This window comes from Bos grunniens, chromosome 22 (assembly GCF_055505025.1).
Source record: "Bos grunniens cultivar Pamir isolate PY7600 chromosome 22, Bosgru_T2T1.0, whole genome shotgun sequence".
NCBI classification, from domain to species: Eukaryota; Metazoa; Chordata; class Mammalia; order Artiodactyla; family Bovidae; genus Bos; species Bos grunniens.
In genome coordinates this window covers 58,006,128-58,016,546 of record NC_141186.1, presented here as the reverse complement: position 1 = coordinate 58,016,546, position 10,419 = coordinate 58,006,128, and the positions used below count along the sequence as shown (strand labels likewise).

Below are 10,419 nucleotides of genomic sequence, written 5' to 3'. Positions count from 1 at the left end.
TGCAAGCTGGAGCACAGGGTCGGTGACTTGTCATGCGGTGTCCCAGTGGCAGATGGTGTAGGTGGTGTTCCAGGCTCCTGCTTTCTCCAGCGCCCTCTGCTCTCTGTGTTTACCCCAGTATTGAGCAGTATTAAAATCCCAAATTCTTACAAACTTAACCTCCGAAGTCCAGATCAAGGGCAGAGTTGCAAGACCTACAAAAGGTCATTTTGTCAGGCAAATATATCTAGCAAAAACAATTCATGAAAACCAACTGACCAAGCTTCGTTTTTTGCGGAAATTGTCAAACTCATCCTAAAATTTGTATGGAATTACAAGAGACCCAGAATATCTAAAACAATTTCGAAGAAGGACAAAGTTGGGGGACTTAGTTCTTTATTTCAAGACTTACTACAAAGCTACCAGGATTGAAACTGTGGTTCTGATGTATTAATAAACAATGAGACAGGATTGAGAGTCCAGAAATAAACCCCATACATCTGTGGTCACTTGATTTTTGACAGTGGTGCCAAGACCATCCAGTAGGGAAAGAATAGATCTCAACATGATTCTGAGACAGTTGACTCTCCACTTGCAAAAGAATGGACTTGGACACTTAACTCACGCCATGTACAAAACCACCTCAAGGTGGACCAAAGACTTCAGCATTTCTGTAAAACCAGCTGAAACAGCTTGTAGGACAAATGGAGAGGAGACAGAAATTGGAGTACTAAAAGGAAAAACAGAATTGTTAGGTATCCTAGGGTCATAAGGGAAAATAGAAGAAAACAGAAGAAGGTAAATTCTAGGCAAATATGAGGGAGCTGGGAAGAGCGTGTATGAGGCAGAGGGAGGTGCGGAAGGTGGTGCACATAGGGAGAGCAGAGGGCCTGGAGAGGCAGGCTGTAGAGAAGGGTGGCAAGACAGGTCGGGCAGCAGGAAGCCCACAGTACGGGAGGCAGCGGGCTTCCCTGGTGGCTCTGACAGGAAAGAGTCCGCCTGCAATGCAGGAGACGTGGGTTTGATCCCTGGGTCAGGAAGATCCCCTGGAGGAGGGCATGGTAACCCACTGCAGTACTCTTGCCTGGGGAATTCCATGGACAGAGGAGCCTGGCGGGGTACAGTCCATGGGGTCACAAAGAGACGACTGAGCAGGTGACAGTTTCACTTTTATGGGAGACAGTGGTCGTGGGAAGGGCACCCAAATAACCTCTTGTCCTTACCCAGGGCACCCACGGTGGAAAGCAGACCAGTCCGTGCACATTGGCTCATGCTCACTGTCAGCTAATAACTGTAAGTTGGATTTTCTCTAGGATTTAAAAACGTATAAGCCTCGTTCGAATTCCCCTTTCACAGCATTCAAACTAGTTGACTGTCTTGTGCCTAGGTTTTGACATCCCGTTCCATTTCAGACCCAGAGTCCTTGAGCGTTAACACAATTCAGTTTTACTGGTTCTCTTGGGCCTGTTACACAGGAGTGTGTCCAGCAGATGGCACTGGAATTCTTAGACGGCAGACCCATGCTCTGAAGCAGCATTGCCCAGTAGAAATGAGGTGTAAGCCCTGTGTGTCAGTTTGGTTTCTAGGAGCCACATTTAAAAAGCGAATTCTTTCTGTGGTATAAAACCATCCCTCTGTGTCTGTGGGGGGATCCACCAGAGTCTGTAGCCGCTCGAGTTCCACAGTCCGCCCTCTTTACGTGCAGTTCATACCCGTACGTTCAGCCAGCTGTGGAGCATGTGGTGCTCTGGTGGTAGTGAATGGTCCACACACGTAGGCCCTCCCAGGTCAAACCCAGGTTGTTCAAAGAGTCAACTCGATTGAACCCAGAATATCCAAAATATTTCATCATTCCATCAATATACAGAAAGTTCAATGGGACGTTTTGCGTTTCTTTTCACACCAAGTCTTCAAAACCCATTGTGTGTCCACGTCTAGCACATCTTGATTCAGATGCTCAATTTTCATCAGGAATACTTAATCTCTATTTGGATTTCACAAAATATACTTTTGAAAAAGATTCACGTACCTAAGTTGGTCCAAACACACTTAAAAACATTTAAGAGTTGGCCAGTAACAAAATTGGTTATCAAGCTTTAAATTTCATGAACTTAAAATATAGTTCCTTGGTCATACTATACCACACTTCACATGCTCAAAAGACACATGTCTAGTGCTAGTGAATGCACAGCACAACTCTGATCTGTTTTTACATGTTTTGTCGTTTAACTATATATAAATCTGTTAGTAACTAAGTGATCGGCAAACAGATCTCCCAGCCGTTCATTAAGCACTCACGCTACTCCTTTGGCTGTGTTTGACTTGGGAGCCACCAATGCTGAAATCTCCGGTCGGAAAGCATGACCACACCTCGTTCATGGCGTTGTGGAGCTAAGCTAAATGTCTTGGATTAGAAATTGCTTTGAATTATTTGTTTTCATTGTAATCTTTTCTCCAGGCCTTTGTGTGTTTTAATACAGTTCGTTTGAATTGGCTAAATAAATCCTTTTGTTTGCTTGCAGAAGTCCCAAAGGAGAAACTTTAAATCCATATACATGAGATTCCTGCTATGTTTAGCTGTGCATTTGCCAAAGACTTGTGGGATAATTTATTTCCTCTTCAAGCCATAGTGCAGCCTGGGAGATGGCTCTCAGCTGACCTTGTTGTGACATACAGATGAGGCAGTAGAATTTAGAATCTGGAATGGGCGAGGGTACTGGTCTTTACAGTTAATACAACACAGAGCAGCCACACCATATGTGTTTAATTTCTTTTCAGCCAGTAAATTGAACTAAGTCAGTTATATGTCAAGCAGTCCCTGTAAGAAACTATATGGCTAAGGTAAGTGGTGACCAGTGACTCGGTTAACCTGCTGAAAACCTTGAGAGGGAACGGAACTCCCCTGGTCCCGGCACCTGCCCTGCTGGCTGGTTGGTGCTGAGGTGTTTGCTGCTGTGGGTCTGGACGTTAGCTTAACACACACAGAGCAAGTGTGTGGGGAGAGTGGGGAGAACGATGGGGTGGTGTAGCTTCTTGTCTAGGAAGACCGGGAAACCAGGACAGTCAGATGAAGCAGGCTGTTTAGTGAAAACCTGTCACCCAGACCTGGTGTTGATCTTCTGTTACTGTTTCTCAGTAGATCTCCGGTGTTTGTGTAACTGTGCCCAGTAAGTATCCATCTCTCCAGTGAAAGGAGTGTCCACAAATATTTTTTTCTACCGTCCGTTTCAACAGCATCTTCCCCACTACATTTCTAACTGCCACGCTCTCTCCAATCCTAAGCTCACCTGCTCAGTGGTGGTTTTGCTTAATTGTAACTCTTTTTTTCTGGGGTATGACGTGTTCTGTTTCTATCCAGTCATATTCCCTGAGCTTGAACACGGGCCTAGCTCCTGACCCCTCACTCCCCACACCATTCTTCTCTCACAGACAGTCCCAGTTGTTCAGGGTCAATATGGAAACCAGGAAACACACAAGTGGGCCCTCCTCCCCCCGGGTCTCCTAGGTCACAAGCCCATCTGAGAACATGCTGCCGTCTTCACAGGACCCTTGTTTAATGTTTTCTTTCCTGAAGTGTCATCTTTATCTTCAGACAGAAAGACTTTGTGTCTCTGCTTCCCATTATGATCAGCATATGTCTTTATGGGATGTGTTATCATGTAGGCCTACCATCCACATATGTGTGTTTTTAACATTATTTCTCAGAAGTGAACTCAGTTATTTTTTGCTGGCTAATGGTTCAAATGGACCCATGTTGTCATTAAACGCTTCCTCAGTTGTTGGCTGTCTGCAGTATTTTGCTGTGAGGAATGAAGTGGCTATAGGCATCTTTTTGTTTGGCTTAACTACATGTATACAGCTGCCGTCCCTCCTTTTAAAACTGTTGTTTTGGGCATTTCACAATTGAAATCACGGGGTTAAAGGGTAGATCATTTTTATGTCTCTGGATGAGTCTTTTTGGGAGACTAATCTTCAAGGGCCCTTTGGTGCCCCAGTAGATACCACTGGTGGGGGATGGAGTTTCAGGTGAACTCCATTTGATGACAAGTGGTGCAAGGTTCTAGTCTCACAAGTAAACCTTGCTGGGCTCCAGGTGGTTAAGCTTGAGCATATGCATGTGGCCCCACTCTGCTTCCTCTCACATCCACTTCTCTCCATAGCTCAGCCCCTCTTCCTCTCAGCTGCTAGAGAGTTCATACATCTGACCAGAATGTTCTTTATATATTGAATGGAGAGGACAGTGTCTGTTAATGTTCCTGTTCCCACTTGTGCCTCTTTCCTCTTGCCTGTCCCAGCCTGAAGCTGCATTTACTCACTGATGGTGGTCACATGGTTACATCTGGACTGCTCACCATCCTTATCAAAAGTGTTCTGGTTAAAACTAAAGAGAGGCAGAAACTAGACAAAAGAGCAAAGAAAGCCGGGACCAGGTCACCTGAGGGGGCTGAGTTTAGTTTTGACTTTAATATACAGCTGGATACAACTTCTACGCCAAAATGTATTCTTAACAAGAGGGAAATAAGCCCTTTTCTCTCTTTTCATATCCATGCCTGAACTTCCCCCTCAGCTTCCTTCTTGGTCGGGTGCCCTTGGTTTCCCCAGAGCCTGTTCAGGACTTTCCCACTTTTCATCCTTGTTCTGCTGCTCCATGGTATACCCCTGGGAGTTTGCTGGGTCTGTGCCTTCTGGGGTACTCTTTGAGGTGCAGGGGCTGGGGGTTGCTTTTTCATGGAGAAGTCGGGGTGCAGTGGGTACAGCTCTCCTCCTTGGCCGATCCCACTGCAGTTACGTGTCTCATTCCTCCCCAGCACACTGCCGGCCCCCCTGGGGGGAGTGCCCTCTGTACAGATGCCACTTCTGCTTGCAGTCCTTCCGTGGTTTCCCATCGCATGCACGATGAAGTCCACGTTCAGCAGTTTATACCAGCTCCTCTCAGCAGGCTGCTGCCCACCCCCAACCCTGCTGATAACCTGTGGCATCCTTGAGTTACATGTGGTTCCCCAAACTTGCCAGGTTATTAGAGCCTCCAGCCTGGACCAGGGCTGTTCCCATCACTTGGAGTGCTCTTCCTGTCCTTGCTCACTAGTCAGCTTCAACTTGTGGACCAGTTTCTGTCATTTCCATCATACAGCCTTCAACCGCTTCAAATAATCGTCTTTTTCTACTTAACATTCACTGAGCACTTTGCTGGACATTGTGCCAACCCTTAACACATGCGACCTCATTTAATCCTCATTGTCTTGGGAAGCAGGGTCTAGAGTCCACAGGTTTAGGTTTGAGGTCATCGGGACCGAGCTGTTAGCTACCTGGTGACACTGCCTTTTCCGGGTTCCCTTCTACCTGGCAGAGAGCGTTCTGATTTGCCATGTGTGTGCCCCTCATCTCTGTACTCCCCCTGGCCTGGAACAGAGGAGACGGGCAGCAAAACTTCGAAGATGCTGGAATGAAGATGGTCTTTTTTCGTATCCGTTATAAACTTCTTCCATGCTTTTTTCATTTCTTTGTGGGAGTCAGTCATTGCAGCTTTGTGTACAGCTGTCTATGTGGGTCTCTTAGGCTGTCCGTTGGACTTTGATGCCATAAACGTTTTTCACCTTCTGTCGTGTGGCAGCTCACTTGGTGTCTTACTGAGAGTCATGGAGACTGTAAAAGGGGAGGAAGACATGGTGCCTGCCATGGTTTGCAGAGACCACATGGGATGCAGCTAGCAGTCAAAGACAACATATCTGAGTACTTGTCCTAAGGATGATGACATAACATGCAAATTCTTTGGCATGGCATATAAGGCCCTTCAAGATCTGATTCTAGATATTTTTTCAGCTTTGTCTGCTGCATCCCCGAAGAGACCCAAGCCCCAACCATCCTGAGGTGTTTTGTGGTTCCCTGAACCCTCCATGCTTTAAATGTCTCTGTTCTTTGTACCTACTCTTCTTTACCAAGAATGCCTTCTCTTCCCTACCTGCCTGGTGGCTTCTTGCTCGTCTTCTATGACAACCTTCAGTGCAGCTTCCTTTAGACTTTTGTCTTTGGGTTTTCATGGCCTTTGTCTTTTTTTTTTTTTTTGGCTGTGTGACCCTGATGATACAGATTTTGCAAGTCTGTTCTGCCTGATGCATGTTGAGGGCAAGGCCCATGTCTCAGTGATGGAAAAATGAACAAGTGATAGTGAAAATAAGATACGTGGGAAGGAGGGAGTGATGCTGTTCCCGCACAGCTGGCTGGCTGGCAGGAGTCACATTTGGCTGCAGGAATAGAGATCTGAGTAAAGGGGCTTAAAGAGATCAGGGGTTCATTGTGAGACAGGTTTGGAGGCAGGTGGTTAAGTGCTGGTGTGGGGGCGCCATGATGTCAGCAGGAGTCCTACCCAGCAGCTCCACATGCCTTTCACAGGCCAGAGTGGAGTCATGTGGTCCCCTCCAGCTGAATTCTGAAGACAGAAATATATGGTAACAAATGGAAGTTATCTGTGCGTTTAATTTAAAATGACATTTCTTAAAAAAAAAAAGTTTTTCCATCTGAAAAGGCTTTTCCCCAAAGAAGATACAGAAGTGGCCAATAAACACACAAAAAGATGCTCAGCATTATTAGTCACTACAGTTCAGTTCAGTCGCTCAGTTGTGTCCGACTCTTTGCGACCCCATGAACTGTAGCACGCCAGGCCTCCCTGTCCATCACCAACTCCCGGAGTTCACTCAGACTCACATCCATCGAGTCGGTGATGCCATCCAGCCATCTCGTCCTCTGTCATTCCCTTCTCCTCCTGCCCCCAATCCCTCCCAGCATCAGAGTCTTTTCCAATGAGTCAACTCTTTGCATGAGGTGGCCAAAGTACTGGAGTTTCAGCTTTAGCATAATTCCTTCCAAAGAAATCCCAGGGCTGATCTCCTTTAGAATGGACTGGTTGGATCTCCTTGCAGTCCAAGGGACTCTCAAGAGTCTTCTCCAACACCACAGTTCAAAAGCATCAATTCTTCGGCGCTCAGCCTTCTTCACAGTCCAACTCTCACATCCATACATGACCACTGGAAAAACTATAGCCTTGACTAGATGGACCTTTGTTGCCAAAGTAATGTCTTTGCTTTTGAATATGCTATCTAGGTTGGTCATAACTTTCCTTCCAAGGAGTAAGTGTCTTTTAATTTTATGGCTGCAGTCACCATCTGCAATGATTTTGGAGCCCCAAAAAATAAAGTCTGACACTGCACTGTTTCCCATCTATTTCCCATGAAGTGATGGGACCAGATGCCATGATCTTAGTTTTCTAAATGTTGAGCTTTAAGCCAACTTTTTCAGTCTCTCTCACTTTCATCAAGAGGCTTTTTAGTTCCTCTTCACTTTCTGCCATAAGGGTGGTGTCATGTGCATATCTGAGGTTATTGATATTTCTCCCGGCAATCTTGATTCCAGCTTGGGCTTCCTCCAGCCCAGTGTTTCTCATGATATACTCTGCATATAAGTTAAATAAGCAGGGTGACAATATACAGCCTTGATGTCCTCCTTTTCCTATTTGGAACCAGTCTGCTGTCTAGGGATGTACAAATGAAAACCACAATAAGATAGCACTTCATACCCTCTAGGATGTTGGTGGAATCAAAACAATATAATAACAAGTGTTGACAAGGACATGGAGAAATTGAAACCCTCATACAATACCGGTTTTGCAAAAAGAACTGTAGAATGGTGCAGCCACTTTGGAAAGCAGCCTGATAGTTCCTGAAAATGTTAAACATTGAGTTACCATATGACCCAGCAGTTCCATTCCTGGCTCCCAACCCAAGAGAGTGAAAGTCTGCATCTGCACAATAATTTGTACCTGAGTGTTCACAGGAGCAGTGTTCGTAACAGCCAGAAGTGGGAATAACGAAAGTGTCGTCAAACACTGAATGGATCAACAAATTGTCGTCTCTCCGTATAATGAGGTACATGAGTTGAAGGACTGACACTTCCATAACATGGATCAACCTCAGAAACGTGATTGTAAATGAAAGGAGCAAGTTAACAAAAGACCGCATAGTGTATGATTCCATCCATGTGAAATGTCCGGAACAGGCAGATATGTAGACACAGGCAGCACATTAGTGGTTGCCTGGGGGGAGGAGGAATGAATGGAGTGAGTGCTAATGGGTTTCTTTTGGGGGTGATGAAAATGTTCTAAAATTAGTGGTGATTGTTGCACAACTGCGCCTATACTAAAAACCATTGTGCACTTTAAAAAGAGTGAATTGTATGGTATGTGAATTGTATCTCAATAAAACTTTTAAAAGCCAGAGTTTATCTGTTTGTAAGGCATGTCTTCCAAATTAATGTCACAAGAAAGGAACTGGTAGGGGGTGGGATGAGGTTCCTCAAACCAGTGAACATTTCACAGATTGTATTCATCTTCTCTTCCTTTGAGTCCTGGCTTTAAAACAGATCTGCCCTGCCTGCTAGGGTCAGATCCCTCTGGCTGGTTGCCCAGATGACCACAATTCTGAGTGGTCTCTTTGTTTTGTAGACTTATCAGTTCAAAAACGAACCTATTTTTCTGAGTCTCCGAAGCTGAGGAATGGAGCTGCCAGAGGGTCAGCAAATAGATGTAGAAAGCCACTTTATCTGCAGACCAGCAGAATGTCAGAAGGGTTTGCTCTATGGCACCCTTGTTCCTTGGAGATTTTCTTGCTGATGGATGGGCAGGCAGCTGGAAGGCTGTGGGGGAGTCATGTTTGGAAAGGTCTCTATGCCAAGAGTCTGCAGACAGACAACTCCCGACCGAGAGCTCTGTCTCCATAAGCCTCCAGTTCCTCCATTGGTGAAACGGGAGTGATAATAGCCTTATCAAACCAGGGCAGCGTACTGTGAACACTGAGGGCTTGCACCAGGGGTGTGGTTCTGGAACGGCAACCTCAGGCTGGCTCCAGAGGACACAGAGCGAGGAGTGGAAGGGTGCATCTGTCAGGCAGGAGATGAGGGCGTGGACGCGGTGGGGAGTGCATGTTGGGAGGCACGGTGGCAGAACTGATGATGAGAAGGCTTCAGTAGGATTAAAAAGCTCATCCTCCTCGCTCTCTCCCCTCTGCCCTTGGAGGTACAGGTTGAATCCAGGCCCATCCTCGCTTCGCAGCTGGGAGTTTCCACGTCACCTTCCCCCAGCAGGGACCAATGAAACATTTTTTATTTTTGCAGGTTTTTATTGAGAGACCAAAAGAAGAACTTCCATCCTCAGATCTCTGACTCCTAGAGGTGCCCCGGAACCTTTTCTCTTCCCCTTCCTTTCCCTTCCTCTAGCCCGGGGTCCACGTGGGGAATTTGCTTCTCCCCAGGCCCTTCCCCTCGTGACTCACTAAGTTGGTCTCTGACGCGTCCCCGGGAAAGGGAAGCAGGGTTGGGTGGCATCCCTTTGCCAGGGAGAGTGACCGGTGATACGTCTACCCTCCCACATAGGATGCACCAGCTCGATGACCTGTAAGGGCCGTTTCAGCACATCCGTCTGTCCCGAGACCTGACCTTAGGCGAGAACGTAGGCTCTCATTCAGCCCTCAGGCTGTCTAGCTGCTTACAGCCGAAGGTCCCTCTTGTCTAGAATGGACAGCATCACCTAGCAGCATGCGTACTCAAGTGCCATGAACGAGATCAAGAGTAACCGAGAACTGTACCTGCAGTACACCGCCACTGCCCCCAAGCTGCTGGCCCACATCTCCAGGCTGCTCATCAGCTGCCGGAACGCAGGCGTTTCTGTACCCAAGGGCATCAGAAACATCTTTGAGTTCACCTGGGAGGAGCTGATCACCGACCCCATGATCCCTACCCCCTCTGACATCTTGGGCCTGGAGATCAGCATTGGCGCCCCTCCCGTGGTGCTTATGGAATCAGCCCCCGTGCAGACCCCTGTCCAGAAGAAGCCGCCCCCACCAGCGCTCCCACTGCCGATGCTGCCCGCTTCCACTGGGCTGGCCAAATTCACGCACTCTCCCACCCACGGCCGCCGCAGGCAGTCCAGCCAGGAGATCCTGCACAGGTTCCAGCGGCAGTCCATCCACCTGCTGACCGAGCTTCTCAGCCTGAAGATGAAGGCCATGCTGGAGTCTGTGTCTGGTAAGTTGGCCAAGGCTGGCTTTGTGAAGCGTGGCTCATTTTTCTGGGCCCAGAGGGTCTGGCCTGGGCAGCTGTGTGTGTCCACCATACCCTCCCTAGACAGGTCTACAAGGATGTGCTGTGGAGACATGGCAGCCAAGGGTCTGCTTTGCAACTCAACTACTTCCTGAGACCACCCCCAGGAATCATCCATCCCCCTCCCGCTCCATTCCCCACATTGTCCTTCCATCCCTCCAGATTTGCCAAGCCCAGGTTGAGAGGTTGACGGTGAGCATAGTGTGAGGTCTGAGGTATTGAAGGGCCCAGTTTGTGGAAATGATGCAGTGGTAGACAGAGACAGCACCCAGGAGGAGGGGGCGAATTGGGAGG

At 47.5% G+C, this 10,419-nt stretch overlaps 1 protein-coding gene across 1 annotated transcript in view; it reads left to right on the top strand.

The window, feature by feature from the left end:
- The first annotated feature begins 4,811 nt into the window (after window positions 1-4,811).
- The window catches only part of FAM194C (family with sequence similarity 149 member C), a 55,851-nt gene continuing 50,243 nt past the window's right edge, over window positions 4,812-10,419 (top strand). Inside the window, exon 1 of the mRNA XM_086368765.1 lies at window positions 4,812-10,050. Coding sequence (XP_086224891.1) covers window positions 9,579-10,050 — 472 coding nt within the window. The 5' untranslated portion in view covers window positions 4,812-9,578. The remainder of the gene's footprint in view (window positions 10,051-10,419) is intronic.